The sequence below is a fragment of the Bos taurus genome, chromosome 13 (genome assembly GCF_002263795.3).
Source record: "Bos taurus isolate L1 Dominette 01449 registration number 42190680 breed Hereford chromosome 13, ARS-UCD2.0, whole genome shotgun sequence".
Taxonomy (NCBI): Eukaryota; Metazoa; Chordata; class Mammalia; order Artiodactyla; family Bovidae; genus Bos; species Bos taurus.
In genome coordinates, this window is record NC_037340.1 from 22,772,948 (window position 1) to 22,797,924 (window position 24,977).

General features: G+C 37.1%; 1 protein-coding gene across 9 annotated transcripts in view; it reads left to right on the top strand.

The window, feature by feature from the left end:
- The window catches only part of MLLT10 (MLLT10 histone lysine methyltransferase DOT1L cofactor), a 207,443-nt gene that overhangs the window by 25,317 nt on the left and 157,149 nt on the right, over positions 1–24,977 (top strand). For all 9 annotated transcript variants that reach the window (XR_003037741.2, XR_003037742.2, XM_025000949.2 and 6 more), the window contains exon 4: positions 23,582–23,636. Coding sequence is in view for 7 of the 9 variants with exons in the window: in XM_025000949.2 (XP_024856717.1) it covers positions 23,582–23,636 (55 nt within the window). In the remaining 2 variants the exon portion in view is untranslated. The remainder of the gene's footprint in view (positions 1–23,581; positions 23,637–24,977) is intronic.

The window sequence follows — 24,977 nt, forward strand, 5'->3', positions numbered from 1 at the left end:
CTTGAAAACGAACAGAGATCATTCTGTCATTTTTGAGATTGCACCCAAGTACCGCATTTCAGATAATGACCTACAAAGACCTTCTAGAACTAACACCAAAAAAAGACGTCCTTTTCATCATAGGTGACTGGAATGCAAAAGTAAGAAATCAAGAGATACCTAGAGTAACAGGCAAAGTTTGGCCTTGGAGTACAAAATGAAGCAGGGCAAAGGCTAACAGAATTTTGCCAAGAGAATGCACTGGTCCTAGCAAACACCCTCTTCCAACAACACAAGAGACGACTCTAAACATGAGTATTACCAGGTGGTCAATACCAAAATCAGATTGCTTATATTCTTTGCAGCCAAAGATGGAGACGCTCTATACAGTCAGCAAAAACAAGACTGGAAGCTGACTGTGGCTCAGATCATGAACTCCTTATTGCCAAATTCAGACTTGAATTGAGAAAGTAGGGAAAACCACTAGACCATTCAGGTATGACTTAAATCAGATCCCTTACAGTTATACAGTGGAAGTGACAAGTAGATTCAAGGGATCAAATCTTGACAGACAGAGTGCCTTAAGAACTATGGACAGAGGTTCGAGACATTGTAGAGGGAGCACGGATCAAGACCATCCCCAAGAAAAAAGAAATGCAAAAAGGCAAAATGGTTATCTGAGGAGGTCTTACAAATAGCTGAGAAAAGAAGAGAAGCAAAAGGCAAAGGAGAAAAGGAAAGATGTTACCCATCTGAATGCAGAGTTCCAGTGAAAAACAAGGAGAGATAAGAAAGCCTTCCTCAATAAACAATGCAAAGAAATAGAGGAAAACAGTAGAATGGAAAAGTCTAGACATCTCTTAAGAAAAGAGATAACCAAGTCTAGAGGTAGCAAGGGAACATTTCATGCAAAGATGGGCATAATAAAGGGGAGAAGCCATATGTACCTAACAGAAGCAGAAGGTATTAAGAAAAGGTGGCAAGAATACACAGAAGAACTATACAAAGAAAATCTTAATGACTCAGATAACATGATGGTGTGATTATTCACCTAGAGCCAGACATCCTGGAATGTGAAGTCAATTGGGCCTTAGGAAGCATCACTACGAACAAAGCTAGTGGAGGTGATGGAATTCCAGCTGAGCTATTTCAAATCCTAAAAGATGAATCTGTGAAAGTGCTGCAGTCAATATGCCAGCAAATTTGGAAAACTCAGTAGTGGCCACAGAACTGAAAAAGGTCAGTTTTCATCCCAGTCCCAAAGAAGGGCAATGTCAAAGAATGTTCAGACTACCACACAGTTGCATTCATATCACACTCGAGCAAAGTAATGCTCAAAATTCTCCAAGCGAGGCTTCAATAGTACATGAACTGAGAACTTCCAGATGTTCAAGCTGGATTTAGAAAAGGCAGAGGAACCAGAGAGTGAAAAAGCTTTCAAAAAATGAAGATCATGGCATCTGGTTCCATCCCTTTATGGCAAATAGGTGGGGAAACAGTGAGAGACTATATTTTTGGGGGCTCCAAAATCACTGCATATGGTGACTGCAGCCATGAAATAACAGATGCTTGCTCCTTGGAAGAAAAGCTATTTCCAACCTAGACAGCATATTAAAAAGCAGAGACATTACTTTGCTAACAAAGGTCTGTCTAGTCAAAGCTATGGTTTTTCCAGTGGTCATGTACGGATGTGAGAAATGGACTATAAAGAAAGCTGAGCGCCGAAGAATTGATACTTTTGTTGGAGAAGACTCTTCAGAGTCTCTCCAAAGAGATGAAACCAGTCAAACCTAAAGGAAATCAGTCCCGAATATTCATTGGGAGGACTGATGCTGAAGCTCCAGTACTTTGGCCACCTAATGTGAAGAACGGACTCATTGGAAAAGACTCTGGTTCTGGGAAAGATTGAAGGCAGGAGGAGAAGAGCACCACAGAGGATGAGATGGTTGGAGGGCATCACTGACTCAATGGACATGTTTGAGCAAGCTCCGTTTGGTGATGGACAGGAAAGCCTGGCGTGCTGCAGTCCATGGGGTTGCAGAGAGTCAGACACGACTGAGCAACTGAACTAAACTAGTGGTGCTTTTGGGTTGCTGACTTATTCTGTCCTGAGAATGGGACATATTAGGCAAAAAGAAAGTCCAGGGAGGTCACTGCCATGTTGTTCCTTGGGTCCTGTGGTTCCTACTTAATTTATCTTCTTACTACCTTTCAGAATGTATTTATTTTATTTTTAATGTCCAGTTTTTGCTTGTACTTTTAGTAGGAGCGATGGAAAAAGTGTTTCTTTCTGTTCCATCCTTTCAGAAATGCAGGAAGCGTAGCCTTTGATTTCATTGTTGACTGTATTGGTTTTCCTGTTTTACATTACATTTGTTTCTGCTCTTATCTTTATTCTTTGTTCTTCTGTATTCATAAGGTATGAGATCTTGAAGTCATTGATTTATTTCTTTTGTAGTAAACAAGCACTTAGTGCTGTAAATTTCCCCCTCATTTATTGCTTTAAATTACCTTCCATAAGTTTTGGTAATTTTTTTTTGTGTGTGTGTGTGTCATTTACTTTAAAATATTGCAGGGACTTCCCTGACTGTCCAGTGGTTAAGAATCTGTGCTCCTACTGCAGGGTACACAGTTTTGATCCCTGGTTGGGGAACTAAGATCCTGCATACTAAGTGTTGTGGCCAAAAAAATAGTGTATATTTTCTTTTTTAATTTCTTCTTTGACCTGTTGGTTATTTAGAAATATATTTGCATTCCAAATATTGAGATTTTTCCATCATTGATTATGGTCAGAGAAAATTCTATTTATGACTTAAAATCATTTAAATTTAAGAGATGTTTCCTTCTCTGAATATGATTGGTCTTGGTAAATGTTCCCTATGTCCTTGCACAGAATATTCTGCTAATTTGTATTAGTGCTCTATAAATGTCTTAATATCAGTTTGGTTGATGGGATTATTCTGGTTAATGATAGTGTTCAAAATTTCTGTATCCTTACTGATTTTCTGTTCATTGGTTCTGTCAATTATTGAGAGAGGTTTGTGGAAATCTCCAAATATAATTGTGAAACTTTTCTTCTTGTATTCTGTTAATTTTACTTTGTGTATTTTGAAGCTGTTTTTAGGTAAATGTTTTGGATTTTTCATATCTTAATGAGTTAATAAAGCTTTATTTTTGAGAAATGATCATCTTTTTTTCTGATAATATTGTTAATTTTTAATTCTTTATATGAAATTAATATAACCATTTCAGCTTTGTTTGCTTCTGCAGTATGTAATCTGTCCTTTTTTTCTAGCTGCTTTAAAGATATTATAGGGAATTAGATCTTAATAAATTTTGGTTTGCATTCTTCATATTGTTTGGTGTTAATGCAATACTTTGGTCTCGCTGTTTATAGTGTTCAGCAAATACGGAAAATGGTTGACATTTCTTCAAGTATATTTTTCTGTATTTTCTCCTTTGTGGCTCCAGTTATGAGTGTATTTGGCTTCTTGAAGTTACTCAAAGCTAATTTATACTGTATTAATTTATTAAAAGTATTTTTTCCTGTGTTTCATTTTGGTTAGTAACTATTACTTGGTTTCACTGTAAATCTCATACTGTATGGTTTTCATTTTAGACCTTGTAATTTTCATCTCTAGAAGTCCACTTTTAAAGAATTCTTTGATGTTACTACTTAACATATTTGTTTCTTCTAGCTCCTTGAATAAATGGATTGTATTGATAATAATTGTTTGAAAAGCTTGTTACTAATTCTGTGTTGTTTCAAAATTGACACTTCATGGTTTGACTGGTTTTTGTTTTATTATGGGGTATAATTTCCTGCTTCTGTATATGTCTTGTAAGTTTTTTTTTTTTTTTACCTTTCAGTCATTGTGAATTTTATCTTTCTAGACTCTCTGTTTTTATAGATTATGCTTAAAAATATTTTTGAACTTTGTTCTATGACATGGTTAGACTATTGGAAAACAATTTGTTGCTTCTGGGTCTTGTTTTTGTGTTTTGTTTGAATGGACAAGAGCTACGTTCAGCCACTTTCTGAGGCATTACCCTTCTCGGTACTCATGACGCAATGTGAGTTAGTAGGTTTTCTATTCTGGCTTTTGAGAACAGCCATTATTTGTATCCTTGTGTGAGTTCTGGGTGCTGTCACTTCAAAATGTTTTGGTGTTTCTTTCCCTGGCCTTGGATGGTTCTCTCACATGAAGTGCTGATTAGTTATTCAGCATACTCTAGGGTGAGCCTCTGTAGATCTCTTCATTTTTCTCTCTCTCCAGCTTTCTACTCAGTGCTGGTCTCCCTTGTGAGCTCTAGCCACCTTGACTTCCTTGGACTCCCAGCTCCATTTCCTCTACTTGGGGAGCCCACAGGTTCTGCCTGGGTTCCTTCTCCCTGGTCCACGGCCTGGAGACTTCTCAAGGCAGTAAGCTGGGCACATGTGTGGCTTGTGTTGTTTGTTTCTTGTCTCAGGGATCACTGTCTTTCATTGCTTGTCTAAAATCTTCAGTACTGTTGTTTCATACATTTTGTTAGATTTTTATTATTTCATGCAGAAGGCTGAATCTGGTCTCTTTCATTCCATCTTGACTGGAAGTGATGATAGTGTGGTTTTATTTTGCATATTCATATTGACCAGTGATACTTAGTACGTTTTGTTTATTGACCATTCATGTGTTTCTCTTGTGAAGAATTTGTTCAGAGCTTTAGCCGTTTTCTGATACTTAGTACGTTTTGTTTATTGACCATTCATGTGTTTCTCTTGTGAAGAATTTGTTCAGAGCTTTAGCCGTTTTCCTTTCTCTCCTCTGTCTACTTTTGTTGTTGTGTGTATGTGTGTTTTTTTTTTTTTCTTGTTTGCATTGCCCAAGGTCCTTATATGTCTTGGATACCAGTCCTTTGTTAGGTGAGTGTTTTGTAAGTACTTTCTCCAGGTCTGTTGTTTTCTGTTTATTTTCTTAACTGTGCCTTTGGATGAGCAGAAATGTCTAAGTCTGATGAAGTCTAATTTATCAGTTTTTTCTTTTATAGTTATTGCTTACTGTGAGCTAAGACAGTTTTGCCTAACCCTGAAGTCATGAAGGTAATTTCCTTTGTTTCCTCTAAAACCTTTTGTTTTTTGCTAATTTATATTTAGGTCTGTGATACATCTCAAAAAAAGTTTCATAGGTTTTGTTTTTTTATATGATTGCTTCTCCATTCTATTGAGATGAGTCTCCTTTCCCCACTGGATTGCTTTGGTGAAACATCACATGGCTGCAGAAGTGGGCTCTATTTCAGAAATCTTTATTCTGTTACATTGATCTGTTTGTCCTTGTATCATTGCCACACTGTTTCAATTATTTGTAACTTTATAGAAAGTCTTGAAAATCAGATTTTTAAGCCCTTCAATCTTTAGTCTTTCTCTGGATTGCTTTACTAAGGCAATGGCACCCCACTCCAGTACTCTTGCCTGGAAAATCCCATGGATGGAGGACCCTGGTGGGCCACAGTCCATGGGGTCACTAAGAGTCGGACATGACTGAGCGACTTCACTTTCTTTCACTTTCATGCATTGGGGAAGGAAATGGCAACCCACTCCAGTGTTCTTGCCTGGAGAATCCCAGGGATGGGGGAGCCTGGTGGGCTACCGTCTATGGGGTCGCACAGAGTTGGACACGACTGAAGCGACTTAGCAGCAGCAGCAGCAAGTCCTTAGGACTTCCATATACAGTTTTAGTATTTGCTTTTGAATTTCTTAAAAAGGCTGATGGGATTGTGACTGCAGTTGCTTTGATCTATAAATCAGTTTGAGGGGAACTGACATATTGACAATGTTAGATATTCCTATTCATTAGCATGGCATATCTCTCCATTTATTTAGGTCATGTTTGTGTTTTTATGAGCAGTATTTTGTAGTTTTCAGCCTTTGGATTTGCACGTCTTTGGTTTTTAAAGTTATCTTAATTTTTAAATATTTCATGTCACTTGATGGTAATGTAGGGGATATTTTAAAGAATTCAGTTTCTAATTATTCTTAATATATGGAAATAGAATTGACTTACATTTATTAGTGTCATAAAACTTTGCTTAAGTCACGTTGGTTCTGCGAGTTTTTTGTAGATAACGTAATTCTATTTTCTAATAGTGAACATGCCATAAAACTTTACCTCTTTCCAATTTGGATTCTTTTTCTTTTCTTCACTTGTTGCATGCACTTGAATCTTGGTCCCATTCTTTGGGGAAAGCATTCAGTTTTACACCATTAATTATGTTAGCTGTAGACTTTTTATTGATTATCATTATCAGGTTGTTTTAAAATACAGGTTTTATTATTGCTTAAGATGGCAGGGAAGGCTAACAGATCTGGAGATGACTGCCATTGAAAAGGTAATTTGTTGCACTCAACAGAATTCCCCAGAGGAGACTGGGTATACCGTGACCTAAAAAGACACATGGCGAAAACACCTTAGTTAGGATGCAGAGCTTTTTGTTGGTTTCTGTGGGAAGGAATAGTCAGGGAGTTTGGTAATCAGGTTTAGGATTGTCTACTTTGAATAATATCTAGGGCTTTGGGGCAGGGGGCTTGCTGTTTGATACCTGGCCCTGGGGTGATTAGGGCAGGAGAAATAGATAGCCAGTGTAAAATAGAAATGACTGGGGGTATGAGCTCTGAACTGGTTGGTTTGCATATGAAAGCAAGCTGGAGAGTTGTTTGCTGTCTCCAGGAGTTTGCTAGCCTTGGGAGGGGCAGCGCCCCAGGATCAGCAAGGCCCCAAAGTAGGAAAAATACTGAACGAAAGGTATGATTAACAGATTAAGATCGTGTCTGTTCCTTGTTTTCTGACAACTTATGACGTGAATGGATGTTGTTTTATTAAATGAAATTTATGCACCTGTTGAGATGATTATATGTTTTTTACAAAACTAATATGGTGAGTCTCATTGTTTTATTTTCATTTGTTATATCAACCTTGTATTCCTGGGATAAATGGCACTTGGTCATAGTATATTATCCATATATATATATATATATATATGTTTTTTTTTTTTGTCTGGGTTTAAATTGTTAATACTTTATTAAATTTTTGGAATCTGTGTAGTTGACAGATGTTAGCCTGTAATTTTTTTTTCTTTTTTTGGTTTTGATGGTATTGGTATATTCATTGATATTTTTCATGCTGAAATATGATTTCAGAAGTAGTCTATTTTCTGAAAGTGTTTGTGTGAGATTGATACAAGAATTTACCAGTGAAAAAATCTGAGCCTGGATTTTATTTTGAGGAAAGATTTTGATAATGGATTCATCTTAAAGGGCTCTTCAGATTTTCTTTCATCTTGTAAATTTTGTTATTTTTCATGGCATTTTTTCATTTCATCTAAGTTGTTGACTTGGTTAGTGTAAAGTTAATAATCGTTTATCTTTTAGTATCTATAGATTTTATAATGATAATTCCTTCTTTTCAGATATTGGTAATTTTGTGTCTGTTAAATTAGTTTAGCTAGAAGTTTTATCAACTTTATTACTATTTCCAAAGGACTGTCTTTAATGTTGAATTTTCTTTAGTGTTTCTATTTCATTTTTTTCTGCTCTTTACTATTTCCTTTCTTCTTCTCACTTTGGGTTTAATTTGCATTTCTTTTTTATAGGTTCTTTAGGTAGAATCTTAGGTTAATTTTATAGCTTTTCCCCCTAATGTAGTAAGGGAATATACTTTGTATGATTTCATTCTTTTTAAATCATTTTGTCTTTATTCATTTCATTTGTGACCCAGTACATGGTGTTTCATGGTGAAGGTGCCAAGGTCACCTGAAAGGAATGTGTTTTGTTGTGGTTTTAGAATTGCTCAGAATATGATTTTTGGGGGAGGAGGATCCTAATTTTGTCAATTACTGAGACAGATGTTAAAATATCTTACTACATTTGTGGAATTGTGTACTTTAATCCTTTACATGTGATGGGTTTTGCTTTATGTATTTTGAAGGATTGTTGTTAAGTATACACTTATGATTATTATGTCTTCATTATTTTGACACTTATTATGAAATGTCTCCCATTATTGTCACTATTTTTCTTGGTCTTGGAATTTCTTTTGTCTGTAATGTTAAGCATAGCTACTCACTATTTTATACTTTTGATTTGTGTGGCATATCTTTTTTTTAATTCATTTATTTTCAACCTGTTTGTGTCTCCATTTAGATCATGTTGCTAATAGATGATATACAGTTGGGTTTTACTTTTATATATGTGCCAGTACACTGTGTCTTTTAACTAGTCTCTTTAGGTTAGTCTCTTCACATTTAATGTAGTTATATGATTGGGTTTACATCTATCATTTTATGAAGTTATTTTGTTTCATCTTTTTGAATATTACTTAAAAATACCTTTAATGATATGTAATCTACATATCATAAAGTTCAGCCATTTAAAGTGTACAGCTCAGTGGTTTTCAGTATATTCACAGGATCGTGAAGCCTTCAACATTATCAATTTTGGAACATTTTCATCATTTCAAAAACAAGCTGCTTTGTCCATTAGCAGCCAACTCCCCATTTTCCATTCTCTTAAATTCCAGCAACCACTAATCTACTCTATGTCTCTGTTATGGATATTTCATATAGATGGAATCATACAATTTGAGATATTTTGTGAGTGGCTTTTTTTCTTTTAGCAAAATGTTTTTAAGGTTCACTCATGTTTTAGCATGTATCAGAACATTATTCCTTTTTATTGTTGAGTAAAATTCCATTGTATGGATAATACCCCATCTCATTTGTTCACTCATTAGTTAACGGGCATTTATGATTTATCTGTAGTTTGACCATTCTGAATAATGTTGTTTTGAGCATTTGCATACATGTTTTTGCATAGATAGATGATTTCATTTCTTTTGGGTGTGGAATTTTTGAGCCATGTGGTAACTAGTTTAACTTTTTGAGAAACTGCCAAAACAGCTGTACCATTTTAAACTCTGATCAGTGATATATGAGGGTTCTAATTTCTCTGCTTTCTTGCCAACAGGATTTATCTGTTATTGTTTATTTTTTGCTTTTAGCCTTTGATTTTAGCCATCCTAGTGGTATCTCATTGTGGTGTTGATTTGTATTTCTTTTATTTTTTGAGATAGGAAATGAATATTTATTTATTTATTTTATTATTTTTTTTAAAAAATTTTTATTTTATTTAACTTTACAATATTGTATTGGTTTTGCCATATATCAAAATGAATCTGCCACAGGTATACATGTGTTCCCCATCCTGAACCCTCCTCCCTCCTCCCTCCCCATACCATCCCTCTGGGTTGTCCCAGTGCACCAGCCCCAAGCATCCAGTATCGTGCATCGAACCTGGACTGGCGACTTGTTTCATATATGATATTATACATGTTTCAGTGCCATTCTCCCAAATCATCCCACCCTCTCCCTCTCCCACAGAGTCCAAAAGACTGTTCTATACATCAGTGTCTCTTTTCCTGTCTTGTATACAGGGTTATTGTTACCATCTTTCTAAATTCCGTATATATGCATTAGTATACTGTATTGGTGTTTTTCTTTCTGGTTTACTTCACTCTGTATAATAGGCTCCAGTTTCATCCACCTCATTAGAACTGATTCAAATGTATACTTTGTGATGGCTGAGTAATACTCCATTGTGTATATGTACCACAGCTTTCTTATCCATTCGTCTGCTGATGGACATCTAGGTTGCTTCCATGTCCTGGCTATTATAAACAGTGCTGCGATGAACATTGGGGTACACGTGTCTCTTTCAATTCTGGTTTCCTCAGTATGTATGCCCAGCAGTGGGATTGCTGGATCATAAGGCAGTTCTATTTTCCAGTTTTTTAAGGAATCTCCACACTGTTCTCCATAGTGGCTGTACTAGTTTGCATTCCCACCAACAGTGTAAGAGGGTTCCCTTTTCTCCACACCCTCTCCAGCATTTATTGCTTGTAGACTTTTGGATCGCAGCCATTCTGACTGGCATGAAATGGTACCTCATAGTGGTTTTGCTTTGCATTTCTCTGATAATGAGTGATGTTGAGCATCTTTTCATGTGTTTGTTAGCCATCTGTATGTCTTCTTTGGAGAAATGTCTAGTTCTTTGGCCCATTTTTTGATTGGGTCATTTATTTTTCTGGAATTGAACTGTAGGAGTTGCTTGTATATTTTTGAGATTAGTTGTTTGTCAGTTGCTTCATTTGCTATTATTTTCTCCCATTCTGAAAGCTGTCTTTTCACCTTGCTTATAGTTTCCTTTGTTGTGCAGAAGCTTTTAAGTTTAATTAGGTCCCATTTGTTTATTTTTGCTTTTATTTCCAATATTCTGGGAGATGGGTCATAGAGGATCCTGCTGTGATGTATGTTGGAGAGTGTTTTGCCTATGTTCTCCTCTAGGAGTTTTATAGTTTCTGGTTTTACGTTTAGATCTTTGATCCATTTTGACTTTATTTTTGTGTATGGTGTTAGAAAGTGTTCTAGTTTCATTCTTTTACAAGTGGTTGACCAATTTTCCCAGCACCACTTGTTAAAGAGATTGTCTTTAATTGTATATTCTTGCCTCCTTTGTCAAAGATAAGGTGTCCGTATGTGCGTGGATTTATCTCTGGGCTTTCTGTTTTGTTCCATTGATCTATATGATTTGTATTTCTTAAGTGTTTGTTAGACATGTTTCCATGGGCCTTTCTGGTTATTTACATGTTTTCTTTGGAGAAATGTCTATTCAGATTGTTGACACAATGTTTAATTGGGATATGCATCTTTTTTTTTTTAAGTATTTATTTGTTTTGGCCATGCCATGTGGCATGCGCAGGATCTTAGTTCCCTGACCAGAAATCAAACCTGTGGCCTCCGCAGTGGAAGCATGGGGTCTTAACCAGTGGACCACCAGAGCCCACCACTTTGAGCCCTTTATGTATTCTGGGTATAAGTCCCTATGAGATATGTAACTTGTCAGTATTCTTTTCTGTGGCATTTTTTACTTGATGGTATCATTTGCAGGATGAAATTTTTTAGATTTGGAAAATACCAGTTTATTATTTCTTTGGTTGCCTCTTCTTTTGGTGTTGTATCTAAGAAAACATTATTCAACACTAAGTCATGAAGAATCTGTTTGGGTTACTTTTATATGTCATATGAGTAATGTGTCCAGCTTAATTTTTTGGGTGTAGAGAAGAATTTTTAAGGTATCAGTTTTGTAGAGCTGTTTCTGTTTATGTCAGTTTTTTAGTGTTCCTCTGGCAATTTCAATATATTTCCTTACCTTTTAATAGTCTTTATTTTAAAAATATTTATTTGGCCCTGTCAGATCTCAGTTGCATTATTTGGAATCTTTCATTGTGGCACGCAGGTGCTAGAGTGTGGGCTCAGTAGTTGCAGTGCTTGGGTTTAGTTGCTCCATGGCATTTGCGATCTTACTTCCCCCATCAGGAGTGGAACCCATGTCCCGTGCATTGCATGGAGGATTCTTTTTTTTTTTTTTTAATTGAAGAATAATTGTGTTACAGAATTGTGTTGGTTTTTGAGGTACATCAGCATGAATCAGCCATAGGTATACATATGTTCCCTCCCTCTTGAACCTCCTTCCCACCCCATCCCACCCCTCTAGGTTGTCACAGAGCCCTGGTTTGAGTTCCCTGAGTCATACAGCAAATTCCCACTGGCTATCTGTTTTACATATGTTAGTGTATATAGTTTCATGCTACCCTCTCCATTCGTTCCACCCTCTCCTACCCCTGAACCTGCCCCATGGCCACACGTCTGTTCTCTATGTCTGCATCTCCATTGCTGCACTGTAGAAAGGCTCATCAGTATCATGTTTCTAGATTCCATATATATGTGTTAATATCTTTCTGACTTACTTCATTCTGTATGTAGAAGGTAGATTCTTAACCACTGGACCCACCAGGGAAATCCCCAGTCTACTTAGTGTATGTACATTTAGTATTGTATCACTTTTTGTAAAGCATAGAAATCTTACATAACTAGAGATTCTTTCACATCACATCACCTCTGTCCATTATCACTTACACTGTTGTCTTATGTATTAGATCTGCTTGTTACGAACCGCAGAAGACAGTATTACAGTTTTTGCTTTCAATAATCATATGTACTTTTAAGAATTTAAGATCTAAAAGTCTGTTTTATTTACCCAAATGTTTATCATTTATGGTGCTCTTCTTTGCCTCCTGAAGATGTATGTTTTTCATCTAGTACCATTTCCCTTCATTCTGAAGAATTTCTTTTAGCCTTTATTGTAGTCTGTATTCTCATGGTGAATTCTGTTTGCTCTTTCTTACCTAAAAATATCTATTTCACCTTCATTTTGGAGGACATCTTAGTTAGAATTCTGGATTAACAGTTCTTTTTCTTCAAGCATTTTGATGATGTCTGTCTTACTATTTTGGCTTCCATTCTGTCTTACTATTTTGGCTTCTCATTGGAAATGAGAGATCAGGTATTACTTCAGTTATGGTTTCCCTGTGTTTGATGTGTCATTTTCTCTTGGCTGCTTCTTTAAGACTTTTGCTTGCTTTTTAGCAAGCCATTTTGCTTGTTTGGGGTTCACTGTGCTTCTTGAATCCATAAATTTGTCTTCTAATAGTGGAAATTTTCATCCATTGTTTTTCAAACTTTTCTTTGCTGCCATATTCTCGTATTTGTACACCCCCACATCCTGCCACCTCCTGGTTCCAGGCCTTCAATTATACATGTTCAGTTCAGTTCAGACACTCAGTCATGTCCAACTCTTTGCAGCCCCATGGACTGCAGCATGCTAGGCTTCCCTGTCCATCACCAACTTCCGGAGCTTGCTCAAGCTCATGTCCATTGAGTCGGTGATGCCATCCAACCGTCTCATCCTCTGTCGTCCCCTTCTCCTTCCTCCTTCAATCTTTCCCAGCATCAGGGTCTTTTCCAACGAGTCCGTTCTTCACATCAGGTAGCCAAAGTATTGGAGCTTCAGCATCAGTCCTTCCAGTGAATATTCAGGACTGATTTCCTTTAGGATTGACTGGTTTGATTTCTTTGCAGTCCCAGTGACTCTCAGGAGTCTTCTCCAACACCACAGTTCAAAAGCATCAATTCTTTGGTGCTCAGCTTTCTTTATAGTCCAACTCTCACATTCATACACGACTACTGGAAAAACCATAGCTTTGACTATATGGACCTTTGTCGGCAAAGTAATGTGTCTGCTTTTTAATGTGCTCTCTAGGTTGGTCATAGCTTTTCTTCCAAGGAGCAAGCGTCTTTTTAAATTTGATGGCTGCAGTCACCATCTGCAGTGATTTTGGAGCCTCCCAAAATAAAGTCTGTCACTGTTTCCATTGTTTCCCCATTTATTTGTCATGAAGTGATGGGACCAGATGCCACGATCTTAGTTTTCTGAATGTAGAGTTTTGAGCCAACTTTTTCACGCTCCTCTTTCACTTTTACCAAGAGGCTCTTTACTTGTTCTTCGCTTTCTGCCATAAGTGTATCTGAGGTTATTGATATTTCTCCTGGCAATCTTGATTCCAGCTTTTGCTTCATCCAGCCCGGCATTTTGCATGATGTACTCTGCATGTAAGTTAAATAAGCAGGGTGACAATATACACTTCTTGACGTACTCCTTTTCCTATTTGGAACCAGTCTGTTGTTCCGTATTCAGTTCTAACTGTTGTTTCTTGACCTGCATATAGATTTCTCAGGAGGCAGGTCAGGTGGTCTGGAATCCCATCTCTTGAAGAATTTTTCAGTTTGTTGTGATCCACACAGTCATTGGCTTTGGCATAGTCAATAAAGCAGAAGTATATGTTTTTCTGGAACTCTCTTGCTTTTTCTATGATCCATCGGATGTTGACAGTTTGATCTCTGGTTCCTCTGCCTTTTCTAAATCCAGCTTGAACATCTGGAAGTTCTCGGTTCATGTACTGTTGAAGCCCGGCTTGGAGAATTTTGAGCATTGCTTGACTAGCGTGTGAGATGAGTGAAATTGTGTGGTCGTTTGAACATCTTTGGCATTGCCTTTCTTTGGGTTGGGAATGAAAACTGACTTATCCCAGTCCTGTGGCCACTTCTGAATTTTCCAAATTTGCTGGCATATTGAGTGCAGCACTTTCACAGATTCATCTTTTAAGATTTGAAGTAGCTCAACTGGAATTCCATCACCTCCACTAGCTTTGTTCATAGTGATGCTTCCTAAGGCCCACTTGATTTCACATTCCAGGATGTCTGGCTCTAGGTCAGTGATCACACCATGGTGGTTATCTGGGTCATGAAGTCTTTTTTGCATAGTTCTTCTGTGGATTCTTGCCACCTCTTCTTAATATCTACTGCTTCTGTTACGTCTGTACCATTTTTATCCTTTATTGTGCCCATCTTTGCATGAAATATTCCCTTGGTATTATACATGTTAGGCTTCTTGTTACTGTTCATTAGATCTCTGAGGCTCTTCATATTTTCACTGTTTTCTCTTTTTCAGATAGATTCTATCTATTGATAAAGTAACTTCAGGTTCTTTGATTCTTGCCTTTGTCATCTTGATTCTCCTGTTAAGCCCATCCAATGAATTTTTCACTTCATGTTTTATATTTTTAAGTTTCAGAATTTTTATTTAGTTCAGTAGTTGTTTTTCTTCTGTTGAGATCTTATGTTTCTTTTACTCTAGGTATATTTTCACTTATCTCATAGAACTTAGTTATACTAGCTATTACTGTAAAGCCTGATTCCAATGGCTAGGTCATTTTAGGATTGACTTTCATTGATTGCCTTTTATCTTGGGTATGATCAACCAGTTTTCTGATTCTTCATAGATTAGATAATTTGAATTGTTTGCTAGACCTTGTTATTTGTGGGAAGTCTGATTCTATTAAAAATCATTTTGAAGAAATTGATACTGTTTTTATCAGGCACTTGAGTTGGTTGGACTTAAGCTGCCTACTAAATATTTTGAGCAATTGCTTGAATTTCGTTTCATTTCTTTTTTTCCTTAACTGGATTCTAGCCTGCCCCTTACATGGAGTGGTTGGCCCAAGGTCACTGGGAGATTTGGGCAGATTCTATACGTAAAAATTCAGGGACTCTGCTCCTGGTTCTCTCCTCTTCTGGATTCAGATGTCACTTTCCTGAACTTCTGGTTCTTCACATATTAAGACTGCAGGAGCCACTGCAGGCTGACTGTGGCTTGTCTTCAGATGAAAAGTCCCAGAAAAGGGGGAACTCTGCTTTTGCTGGTCCCTTCCCAATTTTGACCTCTGGTGGGAAACCAGCATCTTATCTGGCTGCTTATCCTGTGTAAGGGTTTGTCTCTTATAAACTTTTTTTTTTTCTTATAAACTTACTTAGGCATTTTAGAAGTAGAAATTTATTTTATCATGGATTTAAAAACATTTGGTATCTTTGAATTTATTGCAGTTTTTATCTCTTATAGCATTAAGTGATTTCATCTTTGGACAGCAGGATCCTCTTTAGGTTGCTTCAGATAGGTCCTTTTGACAGGACTAAAGCAATCTTTTACAACTTCCTTGCTATTTAATAGAACATTGTATTTAGGGCATACTTGACCTAGACTTGGAACCATCCACTTCTCTCAGGAGTCCTGGTTGCTTCAGGAAATGCTATTTGGAGACCCCAGCCTGGGAGATAGGCGTGTTTATTTCTACTATGGTAGTAATGAATCTTTCTAAAACACAAGAAAATAGGTTAATTTATATTTATTTTTTATCTTTTGCTTAAATGAAGAAATAATGATGGTAAATGTTTTATCCAACAAAAAATGTTTCATGCCATAATTACATCTTTCATATAATACGAGAAAGATCAAACTTAAAACTTGAATTTATCCTTCTTATGTAGCCTGTGGTTTTTTTTTGGTTGCAATTATAGTCTTACTGCTTTTTGTAGATATAATGAATGGTGTTCACAATCTGAGTAATCCAGCTGAATGGATTGTTATATAGTTACAGCTTCCTAAAGGTCAGTATTTTGTGTGAACTTGATTTAGTGAAGTATAGTGAGTTTTATACTTTGGGAAAAAAGCTAATTTAAAGTAGAAAAAGTATTTGGAAATTGATGCCTACATTATAAAGATGCAAAGTAGCTGTATGCTTTCTTACTACACTACATTAAGTAAAATAGAAACAACCATCTTATATAATTTCTGTGTGTTTGGACCATTTCAATTAAAACGTTCTTCTCCCTCATCCCCCTTGGTAAAATGTGAGATTGTGGAAACCAAAAAATAAAACTAAAACTAAAATCATCTGTGTACCAGGATTTACTTGTGTATTTTAACAGTTCAGTTCAGTCGCTCAGTCATGTCCGACTCTCTGTGACCCCATGAACCGCAGCACGCCAGGCCTCCCTGTCCATCACCAACACCTGGAGTTCACTCAGACTCATGTCCATCGAGTCGGTGATGCCATCCAGCCATCTCATCCTCTGCTGTCCCCTTCTCCTCCTGCCCCCAATCCCTCCCAGCATCAGAGTCTTTTCCAATGAGTCAGCTCTTCGCATGAGGTGGCCAAAGTATTGGAGTTCCAGCTTTAGCATCAGTCCTTCCAGTGAACACCCAGGACTGATCTCCTTCAGGATGGACTGGTTGGATCTCCTTGCAGTCCAAGGAACTCTCAAGAGTCTTCCCAACACCACAGTTCAAAAGCATCAATTCTTGGGTGCTCAGCTTTCTTTATAGTCCAACTCTCACATCTGTACATGACCACTGGAAAAACCATAGCCTTGACTAGACGGACCTTTGTTGGCAAAGTAGTGTCTCTGCTTTTGAATATGCTATCTAGGTTGGTTATAACTTTCCTTCCAAGGAGTAAGTGTCTTTTAATTTCATGGCTGCAGTCACCATCTGCAGTGATTTTGGAGCCCCAAAAATAAAGTCTGACACTTTCCTCTGTTTCCCCGTCTATTTCCCATGAAGTGATGGGACCAGATGCCATGACCTTCGTTTTCTGACTGTTGAGCTTTAAGCCAACTTTTTCACTCTCCTCTTTCACTTTCATCAAGAGGCTCTTTAGTTCTTCACTTTCTGCCATAAGGGTGGTGTCATCTGCATATCTGAGGTTATTGATATTTCTCCTGGCAATCTTGATTCTAGCTTGTGCTTCTTCCAGCCCAGCGTTTTAACAGTACCTCTCACTAAATAAGAATACGTCTGTGGAATTCTAGTAGTAACGTGTATAGCTGTAGCCTACTGTGTGAAACTTTGAGGTTGGATGGGTTTACTGTAAGATCTAGAATTTCTGTTTTCCTGAATCTGATCCTTTTTTCTTGAACGTAGGGTGAAGTCTCTAACTATAACTTAACCTTTTTTTTTCTCACTATCATTTTTTCTCTCAAGTCTCATATATATCTGTTTTTACCTTTTTTGGGAAGATAGAATAGTATTTTATTTATTAGCATGTAGTTTTCTCTTAGAGTTTTCTTCTCTGCATTTTGTTTTTTTTTTTGTCACTCCATGGGGCACGTGGGACCTTAGTTTCCCAGCCAAGGATTGAACTGTGCCCCCTGAATGGTAGGTAGAATCTTAACCACCGGACTGCCAGGGAGGTCCTTTTCTTTGCATTTTTAAACTGACTTAAAATCTTTGTGAATATAACATTAGCTTCCTCACTGTTACACAGTTTAAATAAAAATTTTATAGTTATAAACAGCCATATAAAGTATTTTTGTGCATATATCTTTTCATGTCTTGAGATTAAAGCATATAAATAATATAAAGATCATTAAGATATGGTACTTAATAATGGGTATTTTTATTATATTTCCTTTGACTCCTGAAGTGAATTAATTGAATCAGTATTTTTCTTGAAGCATATCGCTAAATTGTTCTCCAAAAGAATTAGATTATAGTGCCATCAACAGTATATAAAAATAAATGTTCACTGCACTTTGAACATTACGGATTATTTTTTAAGAAAAGATTTACTAACTTAAGTGGGCAAAAACGCCTATTCTATGTGACTTTTATATTCATATTTATTTGGATATAAGTAAGGTTAAATGGTTTTTCATAAATTAGCTACATCTACTTTTTATTAGATTGAAGTACAGTCAATTTACAGTGTGTTAGTTTCAAGTGTATATAGAAAGATGATTAAGTTACACTCACACACATTTGCGTATGTGTGTGGTCTGTTTCAGATTCTTTTCCATTATAGATTACTGCAGGGTATTGAGTAATAGATCTCTGTGCTATACAGTAGGTCCTTTTTGTTTACCTGTTTTATACATAGTGGTATGTATATGTTAATCCCAAAGTCCTAATTTATCCTCCTCACATCCCCTTTGGTAACTTAAGTTTTTCTCCTAAATGTTTGAGAGTCTATTTCTGTTTTGTAAATAAGTTCAATTGTATCATTTTTTTAAGATTGTACATATAAGTGATACCATATGATAATTGATTTCTGACTTTTTTCATTTAGTATGATCATCTCTAGGACAACCATCCATGTTGCTGCAGATGGCATTATTTCATGCTTTTTAATGGCTAATATTTCATGTATATATATGTGCACACACGCACGCACACACCCCTACATACACACACACCACATCTTTTATGTCCATTTCTCTATTGATGGGCATTTAGGTTGCTTATTGGAGGTGATGGAATTCCAGTTGAACTATTTCAAATCCCGAAAGATAATGCTGTGAAAGTGCTGCACTCAATATGCCAGCAAATTTGGAAAACTCAGCAGTGGCCACGGGACTGGAAAAGGTCAGTTTTCATTCCAATGCCAAAGAAAGGCAATGCCAAAGAATGCTCAAACTACCGCACAATTGCACTCATCTCACACGCTAGTAAAGTAATGCTTAAAATTCTCCAAGCCAGGCTTCAGCAATATGTGAACCGTGAACTTGCAGATGTTCAAGCTGGTTTTCGAAGAGGTAGAGGAACCAGAGATCAAATTGCCAACATCCGCTGGATCATAGAAAAAGCAAGAGAGTTCCAGAAAAACATCTATTTCTACTTTATTGACTATGCCAAAGTCTTTGACTGTGTGGATGACAATCAAGTGTGGAAAATTCTGAAAGAGATGGGAATACCAGACCACCTGACCTGCCTCTTGAGAAATCTGTATGCAGGTCAGGAAGCAACAGTTAGAACTGGACATGGAACAACAGACTGGTTCCAAATAGGAAAAGGAGTACGTCAAGGCTGTATATTGTCACCCTGCTTAATTAACTTCTATGCAGAGTACATCATGAGAAACGCTGGGCTGGAAGAAGCACAAGCTAGAATCAAGATTGCTGGGAGAAGTATCAGTAACCTCATATATGCAGATGACACACCCTTATGGCAGAAAGTGAAGAAGAACTAAAACGCCTCTTGATGAAAGTGAAAGAGGAGAGTGAAAAAGTTGGCTTAAAGCTCAACATTCAGAAAACTAAGAGCATGGCATCTGGTCCCATTACTTCATGGGAAATAGATGGGGAAACAGTGGAAACAGTGTCAGACTTTATTTTTGGGGGCTCCAAAATCACTGCAGATGGCGCCTGCAGCCATGAAATTAAAAGACACTTACTCCTTGGAAGGAAAGTTATAACCAACCTAGATAGCAAATTATTCAGAAGCGGAGACATTACTTTGCCAACAAAGGTCCATCTAGTCAAGGCTGTGGTTTTTCCAGTGGTCATGTATGGATGTGAGAGTTGAACTATAGAGAAAGCTGAGCGCCAAAGAATTGATGCTTTTGAACTGTGGTGTTGGAGAAGACTCTTGAGAGTCCCTTGGACTGCAAGGAGATCCAACCAGTCCATCCTGAAGGAGATCAGTCCTGGGTGTTCATTGGAATGACTGATGCTGAAGGTGAAACGCCAATACTTTGGCCACCGGATGTGAAGAGCCGACTCATTTGAAAAGACCTTGGTGCTGGGAAAGATTGAGGGCAGGAGGAGAAGGGATCGACAGAGGATGAGATGGTTGGATGGCATCACCGACTCAATGGACATGGGATTGGGTCCACTCCGGGAGTTGGTGATGGACAGTGAGGCCTGGCGTGCTGCGGTTCGTGGGGTCGCAAAGAGTCAGACATGACTGAACGACTGAATTGAACTAAACTGATCTGATACCTTGGCTGTTGTAAATAGTACTGCGATTTATATTGCATTGGGGTGCATGTATGTTTTTGAGTTTTTTCTCTGGATGTATATAGTCAGTAGTGGGATTGCTGGGTCATTTAGTGGCTCTATTTTTAGTTTTTTGGGACCCTCTGTTCTGTTTTCCATAATGGCTACACCAGTTTACATTCATACAAGTAGTGTAGGAGGGTTCCTTTTTCTCCATACCCTCTCCAGGCAGCTTGTATTATTTGTAGGCTTAAAAAAACCAACAAACCTTATTAGAGGGCTGCTTTCTTGTTATGGTGTGCCGGCTTCTCATTGCGGAGGCTTCTCTCGTCACAGAGCACGTGCAGAGCGTGTGGGTGCCTGGGCTTCCGCAGTTGCGGCACCTGAGCCTGGTTGCCACATGGCAGTAGAATCTTGCCGCATGAGGGATTGAACCTGTGTCCCCAGCATTGGCTGGCAGATTCTCAATCACTGGACCATCAGGGAAGTCCTGTAGACTTTTTAATGATGGTCATTCTGACTGCTGTGAAGCAGTACCTCACTGTAATTTTTATTTGTATTTCTCTGATAATTAGCAGTATTGACCACCCTTTCCTGTGCCACGTTGCCAGGGATTGAACTGGGAGCCTCGGCACTGAAAGTGTGGAGTCCTAATCACTGGCTCATCAGTGTTGCCTTATTGTTTTTCTGTCTAGGTATCTGTCCATTGATGAAGTGAGGACTTGATATCCCTACCATTATTGTATTACTGTCCATTTCTCTTTGTCCATTAATATTTACCTTATGTATTCATATGTTCTGGTGTTGGTTGCATATACATTAAAGTTGTTTCATCTTGTTTGATTGACTCTATGACCTTTATGTAATGATCTTTGTCTCTTATAACAGTCTTTATAGTCTGTTTTGTCTGGTACAAGCATAGCTGAGTTACTTTTGATTTTTCTGTTTGCGTGGAATACTTTTTTCCACCCTCTTATTTTGTCTGTGTGATACAAGCATAACTACTCTGACTTAATTTTTATTTTTTCATTTGCACTTTTTTCCACCCTCTCATTTTTTCTGTGTGTAATACAAGCATTGCTGCTCTGACTTTTGATTTTTCCATTTGCTTAAAATACCTTTTTCCACCCTCTCACTTTGTGTGTGTCTCTATATCTGAAGTGAGTCTCTTGTAGGCAGCATGTATGTGGGTCTTGTTTCCATATCTATTCAGGCAGCCTTTTGGTTGGAGCATTTAGTCTGTTTACATTTAAGGTAATTATTGATATATGTGTTCTTATTGCCATTTTGTTAATTGTTTTGGATTTGTTTTGTTGGTCTTTTCCCCCCGTTCTTCATCCTTTGTTTTCTTGTGATTTGATGGCCTTTTTGGGTTGTGTTTCTGGACTTCCCTGGTGTCTCAGACGTTGAAGAGTCTGCCTGCAATATGGGAGACCTGGGTTAGATCCCTAGGTTGGGAAGATCCCCTGGAGAAGGAAATGGCAACCCTCTCCAGTATTCTTGCCTGGGGAATCCCATGGACAGAGGAACCTGGCAGGCTACAGTCAATGGGGTCGCCGAGTTGGACACGACTGAGTGACTAATACTTCCATACTTCCATACTTTGGGTTAAGTTTGGATTCCCTTTTCTTTTTTATGTGTGTTATCTATTACAGATTTTTGGTTTGCAGTTACCTTGAGATTTTGGTATAGTGCTCTGTATATATATAGGATTGTTTTAAGTTGCTGGCCTTTAAATTTCAAGTGCATTTTAAAAAACCTGATTTTGTATTCTCTTCCCATCATGCTGACTGTTTCTGATATAATATTTTACATCTAATTGTTTTGTATATGCCTTAACTGCTTCTGGTGGATGTAGATGATTTTACTTCTTTGGTCTTTATCCTCCCTAATCAGCTTGAGTGAGTGAAGTTGCTCAGTTGTGTCTCTTTGTGACTCCATAGACTGTAGTCTACCAGGCTCTTCCCTCCATGGGATTCTCCAGGCAAGAGTACTGGAGTGGGGTGCCATTTCCTTCTCCAGGGGATCTTCCCAACCCAGGGATGGAACAGAGAGGTCTCCCGCATTCCAGGCAAACGCTTTAACCTCTGAGCCACCAGGGAAGCTGTGTACTTATATACTGTTTGATCTTAACTTCCTGCTCTTTATTTTACTTTGTAGCTCATTTATCTTAGGGTATTACATGCTTCAAACTGATAGCTTATGGTGAACGGTGTTGGATTCGTCATCTCTGAAAATTTAGCTTTAATGTAGAAGAAAAATTTAGAAGAAAATTTAGCTTCAGGATCAGGTACCAGGCTTGACCACTCAGGGCTCTTGTGTGGCAGAAGTTTCATTACAGTGTAAAAGGACAGAGAAGGCTACTAACATAGACATTAGAAGAGAATGGAGAGTGCCCTCGTCTCTAGTTTTAGCAAGGGACCTAGATACTTTTTCAGTTGGTTATTACAGTAAATCAAAGAATGTCTCAAGGTTGTAAAGGTCTTACCAGACCCACTCCCACAATTTACATTTTAAGATAACAGGATTAGTCAGAAGGTTCTTAAGAAGGAGAAACATGTCCTCAAGCAGGATACTTTGTTGTTATATAATACTTAGTACAGAGTTTAAGATGAGTTGTTTTGTTGTGTAGTCATCAGCTCTGGGCTTAAAGGAAAAACAACAACAACAACAACAAAAAAGGTTTTATGTGACTAAGACTGAGGAATGTAGGGAATAAAACCTTTGTCCTTTTCTCCTCCTTTTGAGCCAGACCCCTTTCTCCTCCTTGGGTACCCTGGACGTCTCATCAACCTACCTAAGAATTGACTCTCAAAACCTCTTTGGAGAGTAAGGAAGGGTACAGATAATAAGTAGTTATATATGACTTTATGACTTCTAGGAATATAGTCTTTATAGTAAGACAGTGCCACAGAAAACTCGGTAATTATTTTTATAATCATTTCAGTCCTCTTGTCAGTAGGGAAAAGAAATGGTAATACTGGCTTGGTGTTTATTTCTGGTTTTAAATTGTGGGAGTGGTAGAGAGAGGGATCCATAATATATTACTGAGTATCATTGTGCTGTGAATGAAAAGAATAATGGGAATAACTAGAGCAGTTCTTGGCCTTCCATAGGCAGGTCAGCACATATGAGATCATAATCTGCTTAAATCAAAATTCTGAATTTGAATTTGCCTCTTTATTTCAGGAGAAACCAGATCCAACTGACTGTGTAATAATCCTGGTTGATTCTACTCAGACAGTAAAGGGATAGAGGCAAATATTAAAAACCGTGCCCAAATACTGTGTTCAGAGGATCTTTTTATTTTTATTAATACAAGAAAAAGGAAAAAAGTCTTAACATTTTACTGTTCACTAAATTTTACTTTTTAAAAGTTCTTGTCTGGTACTCTGAGGATGATCACTTATCATAGAGAATTACTTGATCAGGATCTTTCTGAAATATTCTTGGTGGCAACTAAGAGAAAATGCCACTACCACATTTTGAATAGTTTTGAAGTTACAGGGAAGATGTTATACTTTGGTAATCTGAAAAATCTCTTTGTTTCCTCCCCTTTTAATAGAGATGTGAACTGTGTCCTCATAAGGATGGAGCTTTAAAAAGAACAGATAATGGCGGTAAGTGCAGAAAATTTTGAAGAAATTTTTCTTGAGAACTGGAGTGCAGATGTATTTTAAAATATCTGGTAATTCATTTATATCAAAAGTGATGGCCACTCAAATATTTTTTTAACAGTATTGGATATAATGTTTTCATGAATTTTCTTTTTATTGAAACACAAATTTTGTACTTTTTGAACAAACTTGGTATATTTTGTTTTGTGTTTTTAGTGCAGAATGATCCACATACTTCTAATTAAAATTTTGAGTTTATTTTTTTAAATGAATACAATTTCTTATATTAGTTGGGAAAATAAGCCACTTTTTTTTTCTTGGTTAGGGATAAAAATCTATTGTTTTAAATTCCTTTTTCCCTCTTTTGTGTATTGCTAGACAAATGATGTTTCCAATGAATGTTAATTTTGACACCCTGTGGATCTTTGTTGTTTGAATATAAAGAAATTTGATTTCTCTTAAATTTTGGTGTGCTTTCCTAAGGCCCTTTTATATTTCTAGTTTTCATTTCCATTTTTAGTTACCTTTCTCAAAGAAATCCCATGTTTCTTTATAGCTCAGTACCATTCTTATTAAATGTGTAGGCATCAATTTATTCATCTGTGACATACTATGAAAAGTAACTGATGAATCTCAAAAAGTGGAGATTAAGCCACTGTTCGTATGTACTTCCGTTTTGGGCAGCCAACTCTATGAAGTGTTTTGGCATAGAATAGTGTCATGACATGAGTAAATAAAAGGAAAAAATAGTGTTTTTGGATAGCAATATATCTGTTTAAATTTAATGTTTAGACCGTAAGTCACATTATCCAAAATTTTAAATATTAAAAACCCTCCCTCCTACTGCTGTTCACCATCTACACAGTTTCTATTACTTTTTTGCATATACCAGTAAATATGAGGAGACATATTTTTGTAACTTTAATACAAATGGATTAATAGTAGCATACTCTCTTGCATCTTAAGTTTTTTTCCCTGAACAATGTATCTACTATCAATATAGAGCTTTATTTATTACTGCATGTTATGGAATTAGTCACCTGTTGATGGACTTTCTAATCTTTTGTGTTTTTGACTGCTGCTTGTAGTATATATGTCATTTTGCTTGTATGCAGTGAAATCTGTAGGATTTTATTAATTCTCAGATGTAGAACTGTTGGATCAAACATTTTACAGTTAATTTTGGTAGATATTCCCAAATTATTCTGTCTAGTGGTTGTACCAGTTTGTGTTCCCAGCAGTAATGAATGAAAACCTATTCTTTATGTCTTTGGTAATCCGGTAGGTGAAAGTATCTCAGAGCTTGTATTTTGCATTTCTCTTATTATGACTGAATCTGAGCAT